This window comes from Siniperca chuatsi, linkage group LG21 (assembly GCF_020085105.1).
Source record: "Siniperca chuatsi isolate FFG_IHB_CAS linkage group LG21, ASM2008510v1, whole genome shotgun sequence".
Taxonomy (NCBI): domain Eukaryota; kingdom Metazoa; phylum Chordata; class Actinopteri; order Centrarchiformes; family Sinipercidae; genus Siniperca; species Siniperca chuatsi.
Genome location: NC_058062.1, coordinates 8,026,442 through 8,053,471, shown reverse-complemented (window position 1 = coordinate 8,053,471; position 27,030 = coordinate 8,026,442). Strand labels below are relative to the sequence as shown.

At 40.1% G+C, this 27,030-nt stretch overlaps 2 protein-coding genes and 1 long non-coding RNA gene across 5 annotated transcripts in view; 1 reads left to right on the top strand and 2 right to left on the bottom strand.

Moving 5' to 3' along the window:
* Positions 1 to 300, bottom strand: part of snx8a (sorting nexin 8a) — an 11,235-nt gene extending 10,935 nt beyond the window's left edge. For both annotated transcript variants that reach the window (XM_044180226.1, XM_044180228.1), the window contains exon 1: positions 172 to 300. The gene's annotated coding sequence lies outside the window, so the exon portion shown is untranslated. The remainder of the gene's footprint in view (positions 1 to 171) is intronic.
* On the top strand, positions 249 to 27,030 carry ttyh3a (tweety family member 3a). 2 transcript variants are annotated; one of them, XM_044180224.1, is made up of 16 exons: positions 249 to 591; positions 1,110 to 1,292; positions 5,420 to 5,589; positions 8,647 to 8,758; positions 8,918 to 9,138; positions 10,115 to 10,210; positions 11,114 to 11,186; positions 12,497 to 12,572; positions 16,258 to 16,313; positions 16,955 to 17,047; positions 17,882 to 17,974; positions 18,637 to 18,773; positions 20,127 to 20,300; positions 20,761 to 20,836; positions 22,882 to 22,983; positions 24,742 to 27,030. In XM_044180224.1, exons 2-15 carry the CDS (start codon positions 1,167 to 1,169, stop codon positions 22,960 to 22,962), a joined length of 1,584 nt encoding a protein of 527 aa, XP_044036159.1. In that variant the 5' UTR covers positions 249 to 591; positions 1,110 to 1,166; the 3' UTR covers positions 22,963 to 22,983; positions 24,742 to 27,030. The 2 variants fall into 2 exon arrangements, with proteins under 2 accessions (XP_044036159.1, XP_044036158.1); XM_044180223.1 differs by lacking the exon at positions 22,882 to 22,983 and having other exon boundaries at positions 253 to 591.
* On the bottom strand, positions 10,636 to 11,989 carry LOC122868373. Its single transcript, XR_006376093.1, has 2 exons — positions 11,790 to 11,989; positions 10,636 to 11,232 (listed from the first exon to the last, which is right to left on the bottom strand). It is a non-coding gene; the product is annotated as an uncharacterized LOC122868373 (long non-coding RNA).

Here is a 27,030-nt window from a genome sequence, read left to right as displayed (position 1 = left end):
TAGATTTGTATTTGAAATCAAGTAGCACAGAATGGGAAAAAATGGGCATTTTAATTTATCTGTTAAGGTTGGCTATGTACTTCACTTTTACAATTTTTATCTTCGTTGTATTTACCACCTAGTTGTTTCAACAATACAGTCGACAAGTAGTTTATATATGTCCGACATTACCTGAAGCTCTCATTAGATCAACACTGTGGCGCCTCTGGGTGGCGCTACTGGGCCATTTTCATGCCGGCGGTGAGGTGGGCTGTGTGTGGGTCGAGCCGGGTAATCTGGCAGCTGGGTGAATGTCGTGAACAGTCGCCGTGTTGGCCCCAGTCTCCCTGCCTGGCACTCCTTTAATAACTGGATGGAGGATTTACTCGGAGGTGCTTGTTGAGCCGTTGCGGTGGAATAGGACTGCAAGAGAGGAACTAAGGAATTACCACCCAAACAAACCAGGATGTAACAAACCGCTGACCAGAATGTCAAGTGGAACAAAAGAGACTTCTTGTTGTTATTCGCCTCCGTGCCCGAGTCTCAGCGGACTGAACTAACCAGCAGCTAAACCGGCTAACGGTAGCTGAGTTAACGCTAGCCACATTACAGGTATAACTACCTTTAAAAAACGGGCTGTTTTAGGAACAAAATTTAAATGGACCACGGCACTCGGGAGTTTACAGCTAACATTACAAAAGGATCCCCGCTAGCGACACAACATTGAGTTAAGTTCACAGGTTAACAAGCTAACTAGCTTGGCTAAGCTTCAGGTCGCCGGGGGTTATAGCTACTAGTTAATGTTAGCATGCTACTAGCAACATCAGTGTTTGTCAAGTTATCGATTTGTATTTATGGCTGTACTTGTAATTACAAATACTAAACGATAGAATATAGTATGGACAGCTTTTAAATTACGTATTGATTGCTTTTTAGGTGAATAATGAAATATTTTTGATAGGCACAGTCAAAATAACACTTCATCTTTACTAGGTAGTAACTAAGTTCGTATGTCTAACGCGAGCTAGCTTGCTAACTCTGTTTCTCATGCTAGATGAGCAATACTGCATCTGCATTTCATCCTGGATACAGATTGATGTTCTGAAGTGGATTCCTCTCTGTGTTTACAGTTTCAAGCATCCTTGCTTTCTTGTTTGGTGAGTGGATCCCATTGACATTTACTCGCCATGGCAGCAGTGGTTAGCTACTCTCCACCATGGTGGGTGAACCTTCTACACAGACTTCCCCATTTCAACTTAAAGTTTGAGCAAACAAGCAGTGATTTCCGACCAGAGGACTGGACATATCAACAGGTAAAAATACCTCACTGACTGCTTTGCCTCCTATCAAATGACCCTAGAAGTTGCGATTCCCAGGCATCCTAAAGATGCCTACATGAACGTTTACAACTAATGTTTGTTTCAGTTTCCACCTTCAGGAGCAAGATAATAAGGAGAATATGATTGTCTTTAGTACTTGCTTCTGTATGCAGCCTTAAGTTTAAGGTACAAATGATTTGTTTTTCTCAATGACAGATGACCTGTTTGCACCTGTTCTTTCTCTTCACCTTTTGATCCATGTCACCATCTGTGTGTAGCTGTTCTATCCATGTCTTGACCTTTTCCAGACACCAGCCAGCTGGCATTGTATAGTGATCTAAGCCACGTTGACCTGAGTGACCATATTCCTCATATTTTGTTTTCCTTAAGATATAATGATAACTTGTATTTGTTATACCATGTGAAGGGCATTCGGACTGAAGTACCCAAAAAAACCTTATCTACTCTAGATGTCCAGATTAAAGAAGTTCAACTGGCAGCAAGGGACTACACTGCCTGATGAACAGCTAAGACTGGGGGAGGGGAGAGCAGCATGGCATTTGTTCAGAGAATCTCAAAATTTAGGTCAAGTGATACATTGTTTTCTTATTGCAGTGGTAGTTTTGGCAGGTGTGTAGCATTTACTATGCTCTCATTTATGCTGATGCCATTGGGTTTCTGTTACCCCTCAGTTGGTGTGCAGGTTATGCCTCTCACAACAGTGATTGACACAGACACCTTTAGATTTGACCCACAGGCGTCCAGGGAAATGGCTCTGCATATATCCTGTTATCCTCCACAGCATTAACTTCAGATGACCTTTTTGGTTTTACATTCAACAAATAAATCTTTTAATATCTATGAAGGCCATGTTGTCAGAAGTTAAGGAATACTTAGCAATCTTAAATTCTGTGGAAACAGCTGATTCAAGTGTTCAGTTAACTTAAGCTTTTGTCTGGTATGGGAGGGTTTTTGGTTTGTTTTTTTGTCATGGGCATTATAAAGAGTTAAATGTACCACCATCGTTTGACCCTAAAATGTTAATATGTCTGTAATTCATTTGTTAACGGACTGTTTATGCTGTTCCTTTTTGAAAATGCGTCATTAACACATCTTCGGTGGTGCTGTGGTTTTTAAAAGGCTCTGAGAAACTCGGTAATGAGTATGTAGCATTCTAGTTTCAGAGACTACAAAGGGAATCGCAAGAGATAGACTGTAATTTTTACCAAAAGGGAAAAATTGGCAGACATGGATGGAAGTCATGAGATAATGGTGCTTCCCTTTTACTGTAGAGTATGTTTCAGCAAATCATGGTTCCTCAGAAACAGGAAGACACGTTCCAGACATGCATCATCATCACCAGCAGTGATGTGCTACGGCTTGTACAGGCGTTCTTGTTTGAAAATGAAAGTAATCTAAAGGCTAACGCTATCACATTCTTGTTTAGCTTTGACAAACTTGTGTAGGTGTAAGACATTTGCTGTCAGATTTCTTCAATTGATTCATGATTTGGTGGGAAGGATGGACTCTAGTTCATACAAAATGAGCATTTTCAGGAGTATATTATTTACCTGAGGTGATACTGGAGTCCTTTGCTGAAAAAGGTCATCATTGTACAACCTCACAGTTGTTATTGTCCAGCTCCCTGAGGCATGATTGGGAGCCTTTTCCTGGTAGGATACAGGAAGGGTTCATTTGCTCGATAATGGTTGCAGCTGTATGTTTGGCGCACAGTGTGCACAGCTAGAAGTTCATGTAAAAATAAAAGCATATTCAGTGGAGACGGAATGGTTGGAGTAATGCACATTTTATTAAAATGCGCAGGTAATACAGCTGTTTGAGAATGTTATCTCACGCCCTTCACTCTTTTATCATGACAAGAGCAAAACATGAAATAGGTTATCATTAGGCTAGCTTACTAAACCATAATTATTAACCCACTGTGATGACAGGCTGCTAATTATTGTCAAGGAAATGCTCTCACTCAGGCTTCAGGGGAGGTCTTACTTGTCCAGATGGCTGAGCTGTTAGTGGTACTCACTATAGGACTACATCATGATGATGCAACCTTGGGTGCCTTTGACTTTGACACTCTTACCTCTTGTACAGATGATATAGAAGAGATGCACCAAAAGTAACATGCAGCAGGATTGTAGTTTTTACTCCTGGATTGCTGTTGCACTCAGTGAGCCCTGTTTGGTTGAACTATCCAGAGCAACGTACAGGAGCCAAGTCATTCAGTGGTATTTGAGTCTGATTATCCAGTCTGTCATTTGTTTGTATCACAGTCAACACTGAACAGGATTTAGTCTCACCAAATATTGTGTTGTCAAGACTGTGCTTTGAACTTGCAGATTCATGGCAGTGAGTTTACTCAGGTCAATAGATACTGCATCAGGGCGTGTCAATCACTGTGATGCATTGTTGAGAAAACTGAACAAATAGAACAAGCCCGGGTTTTTTCAAAACAAAGTGTCAGGATGGAAATCTGCCCCAGCCGTGAATCCTCGGGAGTATACAGTGAACACAGAGGCCCTCTGACCTACATAGACAGTGCTGCTGTTGGCTCAGAGGTTTGACTATGATAGAATAATGCTCCACTGCTAGGTTTGAAATTCTGCCAGTGTATAATGTTGATGGTTGTAATATGCAGCAGATATTAGGCTACTAGTTTTGTCTTGTCGAGTGTTTCAGGAAGTATTTATCTTCATTTTTCTTTTCATTTACTCTCAAATTTCAATAATAATTTATATTTTTGGGTTGTACCAGAAAAGGGTTACATGGTTTAATTTTTTCACACTGCACATAGCTGCAGCACCACTTTTCACCCTGTGTCTTGAACGCTCCGTTTTATCTACTGAGTGAGGCATATCACTTCTATTTGATCTTTGTTGGGAGTTGCACATACGCAGGACCTAGGTAAGGACTACTAGCCAAGAAGCAGAGTAGGGGGGTTCATGATGAGCAAGGTAGTGTGATCCAAAACAAAGTAGCTTCAGCTGGTAACTATGGCTTCGGTTCAACCATTATGGTTCAGCTGTAAATGTTCCAACAACCCGAACCAGCTTCACAACCGAGACTGGAGCAAGACGTTTCGGAGTGATAAGTTATTAATTTGTAACTAATTTATTTTTCATACGCAATGTTTTAACTGTACGCTGTCATATTTTAATTTCATATTTAGGTGTACTTGTAGAAACTGCTTAATTCGTGCATTAGGACACGTGTTACATAGTGACATAGATGCGTTACGGAAGTAAAGGGTGGACTACAATTGAGCTGTTTTCAGTCAGTTCAGGAGCAGTGTTTTGTGTGGGAGAGGGTAACTCCTTTTGGGGTAGACTTTGGGCTTTTTCACTTTGCAAACCTATTACATGCCCAAAAATGATATTTAACACGATAAAGGAAAGGGAAAAAGCCAAAATGCATAGTGTGACCACTTTAAAAGAGGGCTTTTGTCGTTGTTGTTGTTGTTGTTTTTCATTTGTCTCTAAGGCTTTATTCAGCACTGAGACGCATCTGATTGAAATCGCATTTCAAACCACCTCCAAATGTGGCTTGGATCCGATTTGCAAAATTGCATTTCATGTGGTTTTTGGCTGTCCAGACTTTCTAAAATCAATCTGGATACAATCTGGATATGCCAAAAAACGGATTTGGGCTGTCAGTCTGAACAAGGCCTAAGAGATCCAGTCCACAATTAGTGCTGTATTTATAAATGAACAGGCTGTTCTAGACTTCATCAAAATCGAAAGCACCTTTTTCTTTTCTTATTTTAGAGAGTTATTTTAGGGAGTTTTCCCGATTAGAGTGCGTGCTCTACTCACTTGTGCACAAAACTTGCCTTCAGTTTGATTTAGGACAAAGATTAAGACAATTGTAAGATCTTGTGTTGCAAAGACTATAATATATTTATGAAAGCTTCTGATGCACACAAATCAACAAAATAATAATGTAATATATTCTGCAGTTAAGAAGGCGATGTATTTGAAGCTCATTGCTGTTCTTCAGGTGTGGTGTTCCTCTGTGGGACACTTTGGAAGTCCATTATCCCGACTGTTATTAATGTGAAAGTGGCATGAGCTATAAAGTTTCCATAACCCTGTCCCTCTGTCCACCAGTCCATCCTGTTACTGGGAGGTGTGGCGCTCGCCTGTCTGGCCCTGGACCTCCTGTTCCTGCTCTTCTATTCCATTTGTCTGTGCTGCCGGCGGAACAAAAACGAGGAGCAGCCCAGCGCTGACTGCTGCTGCACAGCCTGGTGTGTCATCATTGCAACACTTGTCTGCAGGTGAGTAAAAACACAGGATCAGAGTGGTGAGCTTTCAGTCCATGTTTTCAGATCCCCACGCATAGTAACATGTCCTTTTTATGTAACACAGGGTTAGGCATAGGAATTGATAAGATTTTATTGATACCAATGCCATTATCAATTCTGCTTATTTGTCCGACTCTTTATCGATTCCTGATCAATTTTCTGTGGGGGGAGGCAGAGCTGGAAGAAGTACTGTACTCTATAATTCTAGTTATAATATATTAGTTGATTTATATTTTTTATGAATAATCTGAATCTACAAAGTAACTAGTAACTAATGTTGTCAAAGAAATGTAGTGGAGTAGAAGTACAAAGTACCATAAAATGGAAATACTCAAGTAAAGTACAAGTATCTTTAAATTGTACTTAAGTACAGTACTTGAGTAAATGTACTTAGTTACATTCCACCACTGAAAGAAAAAGTAGGCCTACACAGGTTTTCAGCTTAAACACAACTGTTTTATCTCTGAGTCTGAACACAGTGTAGAAACAGAAACAGTTTCCCCAGTTGTTTTTGCCACCATTATTAGCTTAAGCCTATGGCATTTACTGCATTAATTAGCCTAGTGGACTCCTCTACTCTTAGCATAACAAATTATATATTATTTATACTTTTTCTTACTCACCGTTGGTTTAAGTCACTGTATCTGAACACCACAGCTGAATTTCTGCTTATTGTAACTTTGTCATCAACTCCAGTAACCTAACGATCACTTCACCTGTCTAGTGCGACCGGCATGCCTGCATCGATAAAAGGAAATGATAAGCTGGGAGGCATGCGATTCTGATGGATCGGACAGTTTGGAACCGGTTCTCAACTGGAACCGGGTCTCGATTCCCATCCCTACACAGGGTCATGATTCATTTCTATCCTGAAAAGTTATATCAAGAGAGGAGAGCTATATAGAGTGATCTTGCTGTAAATCACCTGCCATGTCCCACTGCATATGCCTCGTAAGATCATAACAGGTCTTTGATGGCTTGTCAGAGAATCAACAAAGGGAAGAAGGCAACTAAATCTCAGGAGTGAAAAATCTTTTAAGATATACACTGTATGCATTTTCTGTAAAAGGCATTCACCAATAGTATTATTGATGCTAGATACTTTGCATTCACACACCAGAGACAAAGATACAGAAGGAGGCACGACATCAGTCAACAACTGACTGATTGAGCTAAATATGTAAATGATGTGGTCAGTGCTGCACACAATAAAAAGCTACAGATTCAGAGTGTGGCAGTAACTAGCCTGAAACAGCCTGCTTCTCTGTATCCACCAAACCAACCAACAATAAACCCAGCAACATGCAATTTCATAATCACAATAATAGGCACAAATTCAATAAATCTCCACATTTGCAGATGTTTGAAACTTTGTTCAGTCCCCACAATATTTCCATAAGAAACTGCCAAAAAAAGAATATGCTTGCATATTTGGCAAATGACGAAATAGTTAACCACACAAAATGATCCCAGGTCCATTTAAATCACATTTCAATAAAACAACCTCTTAGCAGAAACCAAAAGGACTTTTTACCCTAAACTGAGCATCTAAGGCAAGACTTACACTCAGACTGACAGCCACAAAATTGCACTTACTTGTTCGTAAGTTATAAACTTAATTAATGTAATTTAACTTAACCTAATTTTTAAAGAAAACTGCTGCATACTCCTCCATTTCGGGTTGTAGCAGTCACAAAAAAACGCTGCAATCTTGCTGGGACTGTACAGCAGTGCTGGGAAAATTATATTTGATAGATTTGGTAGATAGTTTGAAAACTGTACCATCTGCACATGCTTCCTATCTTTGAACACTGGATTTGTTTCCTGTTTTCCTCCTCCTGTTGATGTGCCACTGGAGAGCCATCATGGTTGCCGTCAGAGTAGCACAAAGAGCTTGGGGACCTGATGAGTACAAGAACTGCATTACAATCACTGTATCTGTGTGTGCTTGTACCCACGCACAAATGTGTTTTAGTTAAAGCAGGAAAAACAAGTTGGAAAGATCATACATTTCTGTGCTTTGTTATTTTTTGTTCTTTGACAGAGTCCATGCTTGGCATCATTGCACAAAGCACTGTACCACTGTTAACAATATTTGGATTATCTCAATTTTCTGTGTTTTCACAATTATGTTAAGTGTTGTTTTCTCCAACATTGAAAGAGCAGTACAGAGTTTCCACAGGTTCACATCACAGCGGTTGGTTTTGTTTTCGCTGTGACACTGCCCCTGTTCACCTTTTTCACACTGCAGAGTGTGAGAGGAAGAGATTAGCAGCCCTCCAGGAAGAGAGAAAACCCACTGATTCACTGAGGGCAGTTGGCTGAACACTGTTAGACTTGGTCTGACTTAGCTTGGAGTGATTCCCTCACCATCATCCTATTTGATCAAATCCACTCTGGCATAGGATGGGGATTAGCAAAAAGACCAACAGCTGCAACACAGGAAGAGATATCGCTTCTCACTCCAAATTGCTTCTCAGAGCACAGAAAGGCAGTTTATTTTTGTCACTGAAATGTAGAGAACATACAAAGCATTATCACTGTGAATAGCTTCTAGTCCCTACTATATGTCAAGACAGAGGATTGCAAACTGCACACACACAAAATTGTCAGAATATTTTCAAATATTGTAAAACAAAAAAAAAAGAAATGTTTTTGATGTACCTATAGAAATGGTTTCCCATGCAGTTGCCAGAACTATTTTTCTACAACCTGAGGCCTGTCTGTGCAAATGGGAGCTGATCTCCTGCCTCAGTACAGCCTTTGTCAGCCCTAGTGTGGGGTTTGGGGCATAGCTGGTCCATTCCTCTGTGTTTCCATGGTTCTGTATGGAGTCTTTCTGCTGGAGCTGAAAGGAGCCTGTTGACTGGGGTCTGAACCGACAGGGTTAATGTAGAGTTCACATGCCTCTCTCACTGCCTCGCTATCCCCCTCGCTCGCTCTCCTGTCTGTCTCTTCTCTGTGTCTTTTTTAGCTAATCCCTCCTCCTCACCACCCTGTCTCCCCTCCCTTCCTTTTGTCTCCCCTCAGTGCTGGCATTGCTGTCGGTTTCTATGGAAACGGCGAGACTTGTGATGGAGTGAATCGACTGACGTATTCCCTTCGCCATGCTAACCGCACAATCACTGGGGTGCAGAAGCTGGTAAGAGTGAGAGTACAAATTATACCAACGTGTTTAATAATTCATCGCCCTTCTGCCATGAGTGTTCCTGGTTACCCCTACCACTAGAGCTGTGTAGTGAATCCCCTTTTTCTTTTCTCAATTCCATCATGACCTTGTTTGTCCCTGCGCTGGGTCTAGGTATATGACAGCACATCCTCATTGAACCAGACGGTAGACGACAATCTGCAACAGCTTGAAGGCCAGTATGCGCAGCACGCAGACTACCTGTCCATCATCCAAAAGCTGCAGGGCCAGCTGGACGAGCTGGTCAGGCAGATGGTGGAGATTCCCTTCTGGGACAACACCAACATCTCCTTGGAGGAGCTGGCCGTCAAGATTGAGCTGTATGACTGGTACAGGTGAGAGTGCCATACAGAATAATGCAACTAAAATAAAACTTCTATTCAGCTCCTGTCTGATGCTGCAGAGTAAGGAGTGGCAGCAGCAATGTTGATAAGCATATGAGCATCGCAGACAACAACAGACCCTGATTCATGTGCTACATCTCTTTATTAAACTTTCCGTGCAGACACGCACTCCTTCAGTAGTTAACTGCCTTGTGAAGACTTTGCTGTCACTCATCTCTTGAGTTCATATATTGTCGAAAAGTTGAAATTTACTTCTCTTCCCTGGTGAGACTGTGTTGGCTGGGGCTGTTCTGTTGAATATGTTTCTGCATTAAAATCTCTGAGTGAATCAGAAGTAGGAGGCCGATGCGAGCGCAGACAACGAGGAATGAGTCGTACTTATTCAGCATATCATTAAGTAGCTGACTTACCAAGAATCTCAAACTTGCACTGAGTTTCCCACTTTTTCAGCTCATTGTTTAGCTGTCCGGCCCACAGCTTTAAAAACCAAAAACAGAGCTAAAACAGAGTGAATATTGGACTTACATTCGTCAGGTGGCCAGAAACAAGGCTCCATGAATGATAATGTTGTTCCATAACTGCTGGATGTGTAAATAAGCAACAGTTTGCTAACAAGTTCGCCAACAAGTTCGCCATATCAACTAAAAAGGTCAATGTTGTGTTCAAAACTTGTGCTGCCCCCTAAGAAAAAAATCTGTAATTGCAGGTTTAATGGTAATTGTTCAATAAATTTAAATTTTAAAAAGCAAGCACAAATCTTTTTAGCATCCTTTTGGCCTTTGTTTTGAACAATCTTAAAATAAATTCTTCCTTGTTCTAAACATATTTGTCTAGTTAATTATAAGAATTTTGCTCTTATGAGCAAAGTGTTTGAATTATTGTGTTTGCTTTAAAGATAAAGCCCTTCTTTCATTGAGAGATGTTATGATGTGCTGCTCTTTGTTGTTAATGACATTTGTCTTCACAGGTGGCTGGGCTACATAGGCCTGCTACTGTTCGATGTCCTCATCTGCCTTCTGGTGCTGTTTGGCCTCATTCGCAACTCAAAAGGAACACTTATAGGGTGAGTCTCATCACAAGACCATGGCCATGAGAGTACTTAAGGGAAAATTATTCTACCCTGGGAAATTATTTCAGCTGTTGTCACAGAATGAGAGACAATTACTTTACATGAAGCCTTCTACTGATCAGGGACACCTTGTCATTACTGTTTAGTCAGGATGATTTCATGCTCTATAAAGTATCATCTGCCCAGTCACAATTCATTTAGCATAAGTATCACACCCTCCGTATTTTAGTGATTACTAATGACACTTCATGACACTTAAATCTACTGGTTTGCACTTATATTTTGGTTACTCTTTTATATCAAATAGAGCAGCTGTTAAAAAGGCTCTTTGCATTTCATAGGCCCTAAAAAATAATACATTGCCAAAGAAAATGATATTAACATTAATCGCTCATATCACTTAATCCACTTAATGTGTGTGCATTTTTGATCAGTTTTTCTTTTAATGGCAGATGAAGGCAAAAAGGCATCTCTATGCCAAATATGTAGTCACACACTTCATTTGTACATAGTAAGTTATATACACAGTATGGCAATGCTTGTTGTTAATTGCCTTGTATTTTTATTTTCAACAATGGTTAATTTAGTATCTTAGAGTCTTCTATGGTGATTCAGCCAGCTTGTTTTTTTCCTGTTCCACACTTTTCCCATACAGTTTCCAGCACATCATTATTTAGCTGCATCTAACTTAAAATAGTTTGTATAATCTGTTACTTTCAAAAGAAAACTGGTCCAATGTGATGCATGTGAACAGTTGACACATACTAAAGGACCAACTTAATTAGTTTAAACATATCTCGCTCTACACTGTATGAATTGTTGTACATATGGATAGTATTGCTCCAACACTGCAGGTAGGAGATACTTAAACTTTTCAACTCCTCTTGCTCTCCCCAGGGTGTGCTTGTTTGGCGTAGTGGCTCTGGTGATCAGCTGGGTCTCCCTGGGGATGGAGTTAGCCGTCTCTGCGGTAAGTGTCTCCATCAGAGCATGATCTTGTTTTCCAGGTAGAGCTACTGTACACAGTACATTACACATAATTGGATAACATGAATTTTGTGTACACAGCCAGTGACTACAGGGGCATTTTATATCTCTTAATCAGTACAGTTCAAGAGTCACAATGTTGATAAAATGTGGAGTGACAAGAAAAATAGAAACACCTATATGATGTAATGCAAGGCAATACACTAACCTTGTAAAAAATGTCTGGAGGGGATCTTTAAGGCTGTATTTAGTGTGCCATATAAAAATACTCTGCTTTGAATAATAATTTACATCTAATATGGTTTTCACACACAAAAAAATACCATTAACATTCTTAAAATTACATCTACTCAGAATCTATGAATATGCAAATATTGTTCATTTCAAAAGTTTAACTGCTGTAAACCGGACCCTGAAGCTTCCTTCCATTATCTACTAACATTACATAACAACAATGTGAACACACTATAACATCATAATAGATATTATTGTATGTTTCACAACCTCTCATGCTGTGTCAGCCAATCCCAGTTACAAGCTAACAAACAACATAAACAAACAAACAAAAGATGCTAACTACACTTACCATTCTGATACTTCTGCTAGTTGCTCAAACATGTATGGCAGAATCTCATCGAAGTTTCCGCTAACTCTAGCCATCTTGACGCGTTGTGCATCGCTCTCTCATCATGGATGTATGCCTCTCACCCACATCCATGCTCTCACCGGCACCAGTCAACCTAACACGCAGCAGTAGTGGGCGGGGCATTCATAGATCCAGAATTTCTCGATGAGGGAGAAAGAGTAGATGTGCTCCCAGCCCCCTTTTTTTTTTAAGAGTTTTTTTTTTTTTTTTTTTTTATGTGGGATAACCATGTTAAACAAAATATTAATCATAGAGTATTTTTACATACTTTAAAACATGTCTGGAGGGGAACTTTAAGATTAATGGTGGTGAGACCTGTGAAATATTTGGGATTAGCATTGTAGCCATAATATTGCAGCCCTTGTTCACAGAAGACCAAAGCAGCTTATTTGGCTGCCTTATGAAGGACAAAAACTACTTTATTGATGCTCGATTTGGTTTATGTGATTGCTCTCAGCTGACTTGAAGTCAGTCACATTGTAAAAGTGTTTTTAAAGCTGCAATCAATTACTCACATGTTCCATCAAAGATGACACATCTAGTCTTGTGTTTGTGAAGTTGTTTGACTGCTTTGTTGTTAGTATACAGTGAAAATGTTTCCACAGCTGTGTCTCCTTCATTTTTAAGTCTTTTTCTTGTTTTTCTAGACCTCCAGTGACTTCTGTGTAGCTCCTGACATGTATGTCACCAAAGTGGCAAACCAGTATGGAGTCATCAATCAAGGTATGAATCACAGACACCAGCATCATTCATATGGTACTGAGATTACCATGTTGACAACTCAAATGAAATGGTGAGTATTAGTCATCTCAAATTGTAGAGGACATGTTAGCCTGAACTCCTCCCCCTTCCTGGTCTCAATGCTCTGATTATTATGCAGCAGTGAGACGACATTGTTCTAAAGAGTGGGGCTTGGTCTTGTTCATCGCCCACAAAAAGCCTCTTACTTTAAATTACTGCCACATCTGCAGCAGGGTCAAGAGGGCAATGGTCTGCCTTTTTAAGCAGTACAGAAGCCTCTATAATACATCTCGTTTTAGTAATTGCCCAATCTGTCCCATGATGGGATGCGTGTAAGGGAAAAAATTATTGTGCCTCCAGTTTGTGTGTGTGTGTGTGTGTGTGTGGTCTGACTTAGGCTACTTTCGGGGACACATTTCAGACTAAAGACCAGTTAATTGGGGACGCCGTGTCCCCAATTGTAAGTCTATGTAATGTCCCCAAAATTGACGTGTGTGTGTGTGTGTGTGTGTGTGTGTGTGTGTGTGTAGCAGTATGTGTGAGGGAGATCAGAGCAGTGGAGAAGAGGATCAGAGACACCATATATTTCCTGCATCCCTCTTCAGTCCTGGAAAAGAAAGAGAAGATGGTGCTTAGAAATAAAAACACAGAGGACTCCCTGCCTGCTTGATGTGCTTTTTTCCCCAACAAGCTTCACAATTTGTCTTTTTCTGGTTTGTTCTCTAAAATATGGTGATTACTGAATACACAAACCAAACTTTTGATTAGTCCTAGCAGAGCATCAGCTGTAAATGTGATTTAATTTGAACCATGAACACCGACTTACTCTATGCACTAAACTGTGTTATGCTGCAGCTATGAAGCTGTATTTTGCCTCAGGGCTGATTCATGCAGTATGGGGGTTTTCAGTTATGTTTTTACCCTGTAACACATTGTAACTATTCAGCTATTGAAAGAAGTCTTTATTTTATTTGACAATTGAGTTAAGTTTATTCCTATTATGGTGATATTGCAAATTAATATTAAACATAGCACATGATTACGATACTCAAGATATTATTTGCCTTTACATTTAGGTTACTTTTCGCTAAAATGTCGGCCTTGGAAAGGGAACATTTTACTCAGTTTCTCTTCACAGCTCATGCCTTTCTGAAATTGCACCAGACAAATATCTGGATAGGACAAAGTGTTTTATTACTACAGTGGATTTATTGCTTTCCTCCCCTGGATAGCTGTTATATTTTCTTGAACATCATTTCAACAAACCCTCATTGTTATTTTTCTCCTCATTGCGCAATTATGTCAGACACATGGTCTTATTCCAAACAGGGCGTTAGAGTTAATCTGTGAAATTTGTCATGTTGCAGCCAGTATTTATCTTTATTCTGATGGTTTCATTGGTAAAATACTTTACAAATGATAGCAGCGGTGACTAAGATGAGCTGCATCTCATTAAGATTATGGAGGATTTTTCCTAGACAAGGACTTTAAATAAATAATTATAAACCCGAATAACTCAACACTCAACACTCAACACTCTTACAACAACTATATTTAAGTATTTATTCACTCTAGCTAGGGCTGCATAATTAATAGAAATATTATTAAAATCGAAATATGGCCAAGTGCAATATCCAAATCGCATTTTTGATAAAGGTAAAATGTGTGACAAAACAGCATTATAATGAAGTACCTTAGTGCTGCAGAGATGCCCTGGCCTACAAATCTTGTTTTCCAGATGTAAGAACACATGTTTGTTTGCTAAATGTCACATTATCATGATTTTATTAGTTTTTTCAGCGAAAATGAAAATTGTGATGCAAAAATTCCCACTAATCATGAATCATATCGTAATATCTGTCAAAATAATCGCAGAATGATTTTATTTATCATATTGTGCAGCCCTAACTCTAAGCTTGTTTTGAGGAGGTTAGTCTCTCTGAAACATTTGCTTTTTAAGTTTGGTTGACATCTGGTTCCTCATGCATGGAAAACATAAAACAGCTTGATATCAAAACACTCAGAGAAACTTGACTGAAGCTCTACGGACAGGAACTAGATTTGTTTTGACTCCCTTACCCAGCCAAAATGTTTAACCTGGTGGGATAATATGCTGCCAAATCTCTGTCCAATAAACAAGGTATCTTGTGACCGTTTACTGAATCCGTGGCTCACTGATAATCAATCTGATTGTAAAACAGAACAACACTCTGGTCTTGTCCAAGTCATTATAACTAAAGCTTTATTCTGAGTCATGGGCAGAACAAATTCTTAATTTTCTGCTACATGGAACAGTGGCAAAAGTAATGATGATGATCTATATAAAGTTGTTGGATCATTACAAGCTATAAATGTCTTCTTTCAACCCACTGTGTATTGGCAGCAAAATTTTATTCCGTATGTCAGCACAGTTGATACTAAGTCATACAAGAACTGAACCCAGCCCCATGATGAGGCATCAGTCGTTCCATCCATTACCATAAGTCAGGCTCTCAGGAAATCTGCTCTTCCTCGTATTTATGTGTGTGGGTGTATGTGTGACAGAAACTTGCTTGATCTGTACTTCTCTATACCGGAAATCCTCCTCTCATGAGTTTGCTCAACTGTGTGGGAAACAAGCTCCTGGCACAGCAGTGAGTGTGGACGTCACTTACACCATGTGTCAGGTCGGTGGGGGTGTTCTCACAGCTTGTATTTGTGGACATGTAGCTTTTAAGTCACTTAGGATTTCTCATTGCCTCCTACACTATGCTGTGAGTTAGAAGAAGTAGCTGGAGTGGGTTGTAATAGCATGTGAAAGTCCAAAACCATAATTATACTCTGCTTTGGTTCATGGTGTACTGTGAACAGAGTACAAGTTTGGTCATGTTGTAATTTAACAATAACTCCAGACATGATGTAACTGCTCTTTGTGCTGTTTTGCAGGAGGCTCTGTGCAGTAAGAAAGGTTATACCTAAGCCTTCTTACAGTAGCTGTGTGCTCTGTTGTTGCTTAAGTGTTGCTGCGTCAAGGGAAAAATACATTAATTCATACTATTACAGCCTGTGTGAACTTTATTCTTTTGGAACATTTCACCTCAGAGCTCAGGATTAGCTCAGCAGGTGCACAGTTACAGAAGCAGTCAAGCTCTAACAGGGCAGCGAGGAACACAACAAGACAGAGCTATAAAATAAAATGTCTCTGCATCGGTCTGTTATTTGGCTATTCGCCTCTTTTCCAGAACAAAACAGTGGTGGCTGAAGCAGTGACTCTGGGAAGAGAAATCACAATGCAATGTGTAATAAGCGATAAGGAAATCAAGAGACATAACTACATTTTCTTTAGTGACAGGAATGAGCAAGTATCACAAAATATAATAGAGTGGAGCTTTTGACTGCATATTTAGCTCCACTGGTGCACTGTGCTCATTCTGGTCCATAAACAGTGTGTACAAAGCTCTGACCAGGCCCCCATGTTAGTTCTTCCAAGTAGTCAAATAGTGTAGGGCTGCAACTAAGGATTATTTTCATTATCAATTAATCTGCCAAGTATTTTCTTGATTAATTGTTTGGCCAATAAACGGTCAGACTATACTGAAAAGTCACAAGCCTAAAAAAGCCCTATATGTCAATTTATGTGGCTCTGCTAACATATTCTGTTCTGTTCCTACTGTCCTTTTATTCACAGATATCCTGCAGCACTATCTTACTTGCAGTTTGGAACAAACCAACCCCTTCCAGCAGGTTTGCTGCATATATTTCATGTCTGCATAGTTACCCTTCAGATGAATACCCATAAGATGTCTGACTGGTAGCTTACTAGATCAACATAGTTGATAATACTCACATCTCAGCAGTCATAATATTATAGACATATTCTCTGCATGATGTATGACCTTGTAATTGGTAAGAATTCAAGTGGGCACAATGAGTCACTCCCATTGCCTCAAAGACTTTTTTCATGCAGTAGTACAATACTTCCCATTCTGCATGCAGGAAAACTGATGCAGAGCAGCTTTTCCCGTGTGTCCGTACTGATAGCATGCACTTGCATCAGAGGATGTGTGTTAGAAAGAAGAGAAGTGGAATATCACTTTTACTGTGAATCTGTAGTTTGCTTTAATGGACTACCTATTTCATCTTGCAAACCACATGAATAAATTAAAACTTTTGAGTGCTTCTGAAGTCCAGGCATCTATTGTTAGTACGACTGTAAAGAAATGGAAGCTATATATAAAGTATATAAGCTTTATAGCTGTCGGCATGCTTCCACTATACGTCCATTTGACTACACAGGGAGACAACTGAAGGCACTTGTTAGTAAATAAAAAAAATAAATGGAAATACTTTTGAGATGTGCTACAGTATTCATACTTTTATTTCAGAAGCTTTCCGGGAGCCACAAAGCGTTAGTGGAGATGCAGGATGACGTGTCTGAACTGCTGCGCTCTGCCACCAGAGAGTATAAACAAACTAAGGTATGTTTCTAGCCTCATCAATACACTCTTAACTAGAAATGCCACATTACAGGGTAGCTGATACCATAAACACCCCCCGCCCCCAGGCCACAAGCTGTCCTGTACAATTGTACCATTTGTGATGACAGAATATCCCAGTGAATGGGACCAAACGACTGACCTGCAGAGAAGTGAAGTGCACCTGTCCACATAAAGATCTGCTGACGGCCCACCTGGGACCTGCATTATGTCCATTTAGCTGCATTAGGCTTTCACTGGCTCTTGTCAATACAACACTGTGGTATTGTCCAGCACTGGTCCTTACACTGTTGACAGAGGCACAAATGAGAGCTGACATTGGGAATGGAGAGAGGCATATTTCACTTCACATACCCACACAGAGAAATGTGCTGAGGTTGTAGAAATGTTTATATCAGGCAATCAGACGTATTTTCCGCTGGAGCTGTAATGAGGACTGGAGAAACAGTCCATTAAAATGTATCATACATTAAAATCTGCTTTTTCAGCTGGAGCTGCTGTCTGCTGTTGTATATTGATGAAAGACACATCCCTGATAAATGTGTGTGGAATGGATAATCAGTGAATTAATCACTTAATCACAAAATTGCAGTTTACTTTTCAGCTGCTTCCTTTTGTTGTTGCAAATGTTGGCGTTTTCTTATCCTTGACTGTTTACACCATTTACATGCAGCAAACGACCACTTAGTTGCATTTTTATAATGTTGACAATGAGAACTAATTTATTTTGTTTTCAAATGTCATACCCAGGTGCCAAAGCTGGATTTCAAGTTTCAGCATTGCAAATTTTGTGGTTTTTCCCTCATTAATTTCCAGGGAAGTTTGGAAGAGATCCAGGGGATTCTGAACACCACAGAGATCAATCTACATCAGCTCACCGCCCTGGTGGACTGTCGCAGCCTGCACATGGTGAGCAGAGAGGAAAAGACTTTCTTACTGTGGGGTTGCTCCATGTTTGATGAAAAGGGGCCTGGCGATTCATTTGTTGTGACATCTTTGTGGTGCAGCTTAGTTGTATAAAGCAACCCCTCTTTTTATGCTTGTGCAGCTGACTACACCTGTCACCATAAATAACATTTGCCTTCCTGTATCCGAGTTCTTGTCCAGTTGATGCTGGCTATGTACCATTTATGAAGCTGGCTGAATGACAAGTACTTGGCTATAGCAAAGCATTGGAGGATTGTCCCTCAGTGGCTTCCAAGTGTGGCACATTCTTTTTGCTTTCTGCTCTACCTTGTTACCACACCAAAGCTTATTATTTCATGAAAATCTCTTCAGTAGAATACGAAACGTGTTTCTGCTGTGCAGTGCATACAGAATGGAGTATGTTCGCCAACCGTGAGCTCATTGGTTTGACCTAGTTTAAATGAGAAATCACAGCGGATCCATTTTAAAGAGCATCTCAGAATCTGCATGCCAAAATTTAAAAACAGTAACTCTAGCCTTTTACTGCCTCTGCTTTTTTGTTTTGTTCTTTCGTTCTTAGGTTTCTCAAGTTGCTTTAGATGTTTGAATGTAGACTCTGATGTGGTCCTACCTGCTATAATAAGTGGTGTCTTGCCTTTTTGCAGGACTATGTCCAGGCCATGACGGGACTGTGTTATGACGGACTGGAAGGCCTCATTTACCTCGTGTTCTTCTCCTTTGTCACTGCTCTCATGTTCAGCTCGATCGTTTGTAGTGTGCCTCACACCTGGCAGGCCAAGAGGTAAGACATCCACTGGCCACCTATACACCTTTCAACTCACAACCACATAGGAAACACTGCAAAAGCTTTTAAGCAGAGTTTGTGTGCAGGACTGTGTATACAGTAAGAAATAATTCAAAAGGGTAAGCCTATCAATTAATTATGGTTTTTATAGCATTTCTTCTGAGCCTCTTCAGTACTTGTTTTTATGAGGCATGGGAATGAAGTAGACAAAGTAATTCAGGATAAATCTACACAGATAGGGAAACCCATTTTTTTTTTGTTTGTTTGTTTTTTTTTTTGTTTAAGACTTGTGTTTGTTTGTTGTTCAAAGACTATTTTCACCACTGGGACGTGTCCAGGAGGCACCAGTTGCTTCCTCAAATAGATTGCTTCCCGTTAACCCCCCTAATTGTGCCGAGTTGGCCTAAATCTATCATAACCGCTGCCTGAGCTGGTGTCTTTTTCTGCAGCTGAGGGGTAAAATCATTCTGATTTCTTTGTCCTATCAGCAGCAGATAAGGTTTGCCGGATGGCTGTGAGGAAAGTGGTTTCCCAGGCACAGCCATCAGCTCAACTGCACCACATAATTAACTGATCCCTCCTAACCATTGGTGGGCATGTTTATCAGTTTGATCTCAGCTGGAGCTCCCTGTTATAAAGCAAAGGCTTACATGCTACCAGTCTGTTTTTCTCAGTGGTCCTGCTAAGCTTGTTCTGTTTTACTGTTTTAATGATGCAAGCATACTAATTTCTTTTACCCCATCTAGAATTATATGGAGATTTATGATTTAATATTGAAGGTTAGCATTTCTAGGGTAGTATTAGTATTATTATTTGATTCATGAGTAAGTCACTCTTTTCTCTGATATGCATACTGAGGTAAATAAATGTATTGTAAGCTGCATTGAATCAATCTATGATCTCATGGATTAAATATGCAGGAAAAGACTGCAGGATGAACACTAGAGGGAGACAGGCTCCATGATGTCAGTGTTTTGACATTGTTTGAAAAGGAATCACATTCTTTCTGCAGAAGTAGACTACTGCTTTTATTTGACAACGTGAACAAATGCATTTATTGTTCTGATGCAAAATTAGGGCTTTTAATTTTCCTGCAGAAACTGAACCAATTACATGAGGCTATTTTTACTGTCTTTGTTCAGTCCCATTAAGGTCAGTGGAAAACTGCATCTTTGCTTCACACAGCAGAAAATTCTCTCAGGCAGTGATGAAACTGAATCAAAATGTGACTGAGAATAAACAGAAAACGTGACCACGTGGCGCTTCTATGCTCCTTTGTCATCAGTTGGATAGGACAGGGGGTCCCTCTGGTGGTGGTGGTGGTTTTACAGTGTTGTGTGATGTTTGCAGGAGCGAGGAGGACAGTGAGGATGAGTCTCTGAGCCACGGGGGAAGACAAAACCATGATAACCTGTACCGCGTCCACATGCCCAGCCTGTACAGCTGTGGCAGCAGCTACGGCAGCGAGACCTCCATCCCTGCTGCAGCCCACACTGTCAGCAACGCACCTGTCACTGAGTACATGTAAGTCACCACTTCATCAGTGAATTTAAATAGAGAGCTGCACTAAGTGAAAGGCAAAAGTGGTAGATAATTTATTTTCACAATCCAGCCTGAGTTGTGCTGTGTGGCTGATATTAGATACCTCATGTTTTCAGGAGCCAGTTTTTATATCTCCAGAGAGGAGCTAAGATCTCTTATAGAAAGTCATGCAGTGGCCAGAAAATGCAGCTGCTGCTCTCCAGCTGTGATGCCCGTGAAACCCAAAGCTCTCTGCCTCATGAGTGAAGCTCAGTGTTAGGAAAACTGGGGGAGGGGATCCCCCACTTTCTGGCTATGTGTTGTAAGGCCTTGGTATGCTGAAAACTGACTAGGAGAGTTTCATGTATACAGTATATTGTTTCATATCTGTAAAGCAGTGTGTAGGGGGTTATGTACTTCTTAGCTTGTTGTGTTTGATCTCACTGTGTGTTTAATTCAACAGGGCTCAGAACGCCAACTTTCAGAACTCTCGCTGTGAAAACACGCCTTTGATAGGACGAGAGTCTCCTCCCCCCTCAGTAAGTGTCTCATTTTCTGTAAGAACTGTAGAAACACCTCTGGGTCATTCGGCAGCTTTTGGTGAGGGACTGACCATTAGCCCTTTTTTTTACCAAAATGTTCCAGAGCTATGGAACCAGAGGAACTAAACTCAGTAAGTAAACTAGGAACTGCACATTCCTGTTTGCGTTTCCACTGCATCTGAAGAACCTTGAAGATTAGACCAATGACGGATTAAAAAACGACAGTGGTGTTTGAAACACAGTTTCATACAGTCATCCTGTTCTTTATATTTACTGTTGTTTGACTTTGATGTTTGTGTTGGATGTAGTGAATGAATCAAAAGCAGAAATGCAGAGGTGGGAAAGGAGACTGAAGAGACTCTAGAGCATCTGTCTCCACAGTAGACAATCTGCTGAGTGTTTGATGGTCATTTATTTCTGCTTTAGAACATAACCACCATGAAACTATCAGCAAATTGTTTTATTACTCTCTTTCACTTGCTTTGTTTCCTCACTACCACTCTCTAGGTCGCTCGACCGCAGCTTCCTCTCTCTCATTCACTCAAGCTATCAGCTCATACGCACACTCTCTTTCTCTTGCTCTCTTAGGAAACAAGTCGGGAAGCCGACAAGAAGCCTAACTTTTTCAACGTTTTAACTTTAACAAATTTAAGGAAATGTCCTCCCCTCATTCTAATATCAATACTAGTAGCACCCAGTACTTCCTTTCTTGAGAATAAAGCGGTACATAAGTTGAAGTAGCTGTGGTGTCTGTGTTTGACCAATCAGCGATGGTCAGCCCCAATATCTCCTGAACTGTCAGAAAGTACTGCCCCCAGTGCAGGGTCTTTCTTTTTTTTTTACACCTGGAGATATCCTACAGGAACTAAATTTAGTCCCTGGTTCTTCCGGTCGAAACGCAGGTTTAGTTCCTGAGTTCCTCGAAAGGTTCTTCGTTCCCCTGGAACATTGCTGCGTTGTAAACGCCCTATTTAACTTTATAGAACCCTGGTTTCTACTGTATATCACTATACGTCCATAAGAAAAGCATACACATTGACTTAGGAGCCACCAAAACATACATATATAAACATGGATAAACATTGTGATTGCCACTTTGATATGATGGCATGTTTTTAACATTATAAAGCACTACGATAGTATAGTAGAACATTAGTATTGGAACTGGACAGTTGGGAAACCAGTATTTGAAGAGATCATTTTTCATGTAGAGCTCGTTTTTTCAGTGAGCATCCACCCTGCTAAACATAGCTCAGAGTCTAAACATGCTGAATCATTTCCAGCTCTGGCAGCGCTGTACTTTTTTTTTTATTGATAGGGAGGCAAAACAAACATTTTTGTCCCTAAATGCATCAGTAAGTGTCAAACTGTCAACCTGACACCTGAAGTGTTTCTGTCTTTTACTTGATAAAAAGAATCCTGCACACTTCATCACCAGTACTCATTTTATTGACAAAGTTTTGGTCCTCAGACCTTCATCAGGCGAAGGTCATAGACAAACAGCACCACACATATGTACAATAGGCTCTCACCCAGGAAAAAGAGCTCATTGTCACGTTTGTTTTTATATTTGAAGAGCTCATTTGTATGTTTACTGGGAAGTGTTGCTGCCATCCTCTGATTGGCAGCTTTTTCCCAGGGGAGAGCCTAAAGCCTATATGTGTATGGTGCTGTTTGTCTCTATAAACTTTGCCTGATAAAGGTCTGAGGACCTAAACGTCATCAATAAAAAGAGTACACGTGATGGGCAGTGAGCGGGATTCTGTGTTTTCTTTCCAAGTAAAGAGTTTTTGATCCTACACAGCTGTCTCTTAAGACTTTATAGTGTGCAAAAACTTGACATTGCAAAGGTAGAAATGGTGTTTGACCATGTATTAAAAACAAACCTCAATCATTCCCTCCTGCACCCTCTGGCCTGAACCTCTACCAGAGATCCTACCCTCCCTGGTGTCTGTGTGTCTGCCTGGACCTAGACGCTGCTTTGTGTATCTTCTCTATACTCTCTTCTTGTCGTTTTTTGTTTTTTCTGCGAATCCATACAGTTGTATTTGACTGCTGCGGACAGTAACAGCGGTCACAGCTGGCAGTTAAAGCCTTCGGAGAGTTCAAGATCGTTTTGGTAACCTCATCTGCTATGCTAACAGGTACAAAACATGCCCGCCTCCTCCACCTGCTGGCCTGTTCCTCCTCTGTACCACCTCCCAAACTCCCAGCTCTACTCACCCTCTATTCAGGTCCCACCAGGGCTGCTGGCTCCCCCCACTCCCCCTCTGTCCTGAGTCTTGCTAAGTGTCCCACCTGGTGTCTCACCTGATTTTTGTTTCCTGTGGCCCTGGGCTGCATGTTCCCCTACCCCCCTGCATTACAGATATACTGGGAGGAACATGTGAAGCTGTAACTCTGCCCTGGGGCTCACTGCATCTGAGTCAATGACAAGTCAATGTCAAATTAAGAAGCCGTTAAACTGTTTCACTGATCAAGTGGATTTGCTTTGTCTTGATTCTTGGGTTTGAGGGTGAACTCATGGGGGGGTTAAGAGTAAAATATTACACACCTGCATTTTGTAGGTGTTAAAGGGTAACTTCTGTAACTTTTTCAACCTGGACCCTATTTTCCCATGTTTTTGTGTCTAAGTGACTAACTAGGACAGCAGTTTTTGAAATCGGTCCAGTATTGAGCGAGAGGGTTGCAGCCAGTAGCCGCAAAACCGGCTGTAATGTAATCATCCGGGGCAATTGTGCACTGTCAATGTACTAGTACCGAAGTTACCCTTTTAAGGATTTCATTTCTGGGTGTGTAACACAGGGAAAAGTATTCAAGTGTATATCTTAGTACTCTTCTTTTTTGTGTGGCCGTGCTTAATTCATTATCATGTAGGCAATTTAATACAGCAAGTAGGTGTATTTTGTGGTATATCTACAAAAATGTGATTTCCCATATTGGTAAAAAATGCTACACAATTACAGTATTGTATCAAATTAGCCAGATTGTATGCTCAGTGATTTATTATCGCAAATTCAAGAGTCAGTAAACTCACACCATTTAAAAAAAAATCTGTACTATTCAAATATAACATATAGTAGTAGGTATAGATTAAAAATGCAAACTAAGGCAAATGTCTAATGACAACACCTTTTTCTCCAACATCCAACGTAAGGCGTGTTGTTTCGTTGAGCCCATATTGGGGCCAATTCTCAGCGTTCACATCCTCAACAGGCTGTCCAAGTGGCTCTGAAGGGTGATCACAACATACGAAAATATACCATGTTCCTGAAAACACAATTGGAAAAACAACCAAATCAATTTAGCATGTCCATATGAGTTTGAAATGCAGCCTCTGTGTGCTTGTATCGCCTGTATTGCAAAATGCATGGGTGCATCCAAAATGTATATGAATGACTGGCTCTGCTGATGTGCAACGAGGGTTAAAACAAAAAGTGAAATAATTACCTCTAAAACTGGTGTATATTTATACAGTTCCTTATACTATGTCCTTGTCCTCTGTAGCTGTTTCTGTGCCGTTCTTTCTGTATTTGAGTTATTTACAATCCCTTTAGATTCCAGCACTCTGGAGTAACTAGTTTGGAAGGGAATCTGTGTAGGATGTCCAATCTGTTTATTTTTATGTTCCTCTACTACTGCTTTTGATGTTTTATTTACCAGAAGGGTTTTCCTCTTACTCATCAAAGCACTGAGCCGTTGAATCTGTTTGCTATTCCAACAGATACTTTTTCCAGGATTTAAAACCTGCGTCTTTCAGTTTCAGTCATGTAAAAATGAGAAATTTGTTTTTACAGTTTGTGATTTTACCCTTTTTGTACTACTTGTGGTTAATTATTTTTACTGAGAGGCTGAGATCATGATTCACGTTTTCTTCTGTCATTTTCTGATTCTCTCCACAGTACACCTCCAGCATGCGCGCCAAGTACCTGGCCAACAGCCGACCAGATCCCAACAACCCTCCAGCACTGGACTCATCCTGAGGTCTCTGAGGTCTGTCAGCCATCCAATCACTCACTCAGTCAGTCATTATTTCTCATACCTTTCATTCGCTCCTCCTTCTGCTTTCCTCCACCTTCTCACTTGACTTAAAATGGAAAATCAAAAGATCTTTTGCTGGTTGGTTAAAGCAAAGCTTAAGGACATCCTGCAGATCATCAGATCTCATCTCAATGGTCAGGACATGCTTTTTCTCCAATTTCCACAATCCTTGGCTGATGCTTATTATTTCAAGAATCATCATTGGTGCTGGAATTCATCTGCAGCTCTGATGTGATGGAGCCTGGACTGACTTTTACACTCCAACTTTTATTTTAAATTTATTTACACATGAATGCACCATGACATGTACGGTGTCACATCTAACAAGGCATTGCAGTGTTGAGGACTCTGGAAGTGCTCATAGACTAACACTGCTTACTAGTGGTTGTTGTTGTTTTGTTTTGTAAAGTACTGTACTGCACTCTCTCATTGATGTGGGAGAGGAAGATAAATGCCTTACACCTAAATATGAGAGGAATCAACTGGTTTCTTCCCACCCGAAGTGTAGACATTGTCTCTCACACAACACACTCAACAACGATAAAACTTGTCTTTCTGCTTGTGGAACTTGAAATGCAGGTCTGCTATGTTTGACTCAACCAGTAAGATTTGCGTTATTCTCCAGTTAATATTGCCATACTGTATATCGCACGAGCACATTGGCTTGTTTTTGCATTTTGTGTTAAATCCGATGCCTGGGACCAGTTTTCCTGCAGTACTGCACGTCTTACAGGTCTGAAACTGAAATAATTTTCCCTCTCGGGACACTGTTCTTTTCTGTGGCATTTTTTAAAATACATTGATGAGCCACTATTCCACAGCAGTGACTGTGAAGCTGTGAACTTGATTCTGGCACATGTTTCAGAGGATTTGATAAGGACAAAGATGAGCTGCATGATGGAAATGCAGCTGTTCGAGTCACAACGGGATGACGATGTTCATCCCAAAAAAAAAAGAGTTAAACCGTAATGAATGACAAAGAAGAGAAGTTTTTATACCACTGGAAGCAGAAACTTTTTTACAGCCCTTTGAAGACAATGGTGAAGCAATGCCTCTTCACCAGACTGCTTGTTATTCTCTCCATGTTCTTGTTAAGTTGTAAAGCCTCATCTCCCTTAACAGAACTGGGAATTGTCCACACACACATCCTTGACTCTGATCTTCTCTACCAAATGCAGCAGTTTAGAGTTAGAAATTCCTCTCACTGATTATCCCAACAAGAATCTTAATGCAAGTTTATATGAAAATATGCATAGCGCAGTTTCTAAAAGAATTTTAAAGAGAAACTTTATGCATTGGCAATGCAGTGTCTCACAAATGTGTTTTAGCATTTATAACAAAAGTAGGTAAGAGTGGATGCTGTGAAGGGATTGTGATAACGCTGACAATTTCCAGATTATAAAGAGAGCAAAGGAAATCTGCTGACTTTCGTGTTAAAGCATGACGATCATTCAAATCCAGAGTGAGACGTTTGTACTTCTGCTGCTTCAAATTGCTTCTGCATTTTGACCAGTACAAGAAGTGATTTTTGAGACTGTGCCAACGAGTGAAGCACAACTCTTTTACTATCTGAATATCTTTTTAAATGTTAAATCTTTTAAATCTTTTACTTTAGGCCAGTTTATAAAGTAGACAGCTCCTGGTTGCCTGTGCAATCAAATGAAAAAATGAGCCTGACTTTTTCAAATCTTTTATGCTCTGTAAAACAATATTACACTGATGTAGTACTTCTGTTTTTTGGGTAGTAGTCATATTCTCTTTGTTGTGTGTAATGCAAGGCTGTTGTACAGATTATAAACATTTACAAAGTGAAGTGGTTGACATTTCATTTTTAATTTCTTAAAGCTTAGTTCACATTTTTAAACATGTTTCTATTTGATTTGCTTGCTTCTATTTGATTTGTTGTTTTTATTTCATTTTAGAATCTGTAGCAAGCACAATGTGTTGCTTCATTAATGTGAATATGGTTAATAGATTTTAATTTTTCATTCATTTAATTTTGTTTCTGGGGAAAAAAATCACTGTAGATGTAATCTTTTGTTTTTTATTTTTTACATCATTTTTGCTATCTCTAAAATGTGTACATGTAAAACCTGTGGTTCTATTGAGCTCGAATGCTGTGTTTTGAAATTAAACGAACCTTAACTGTA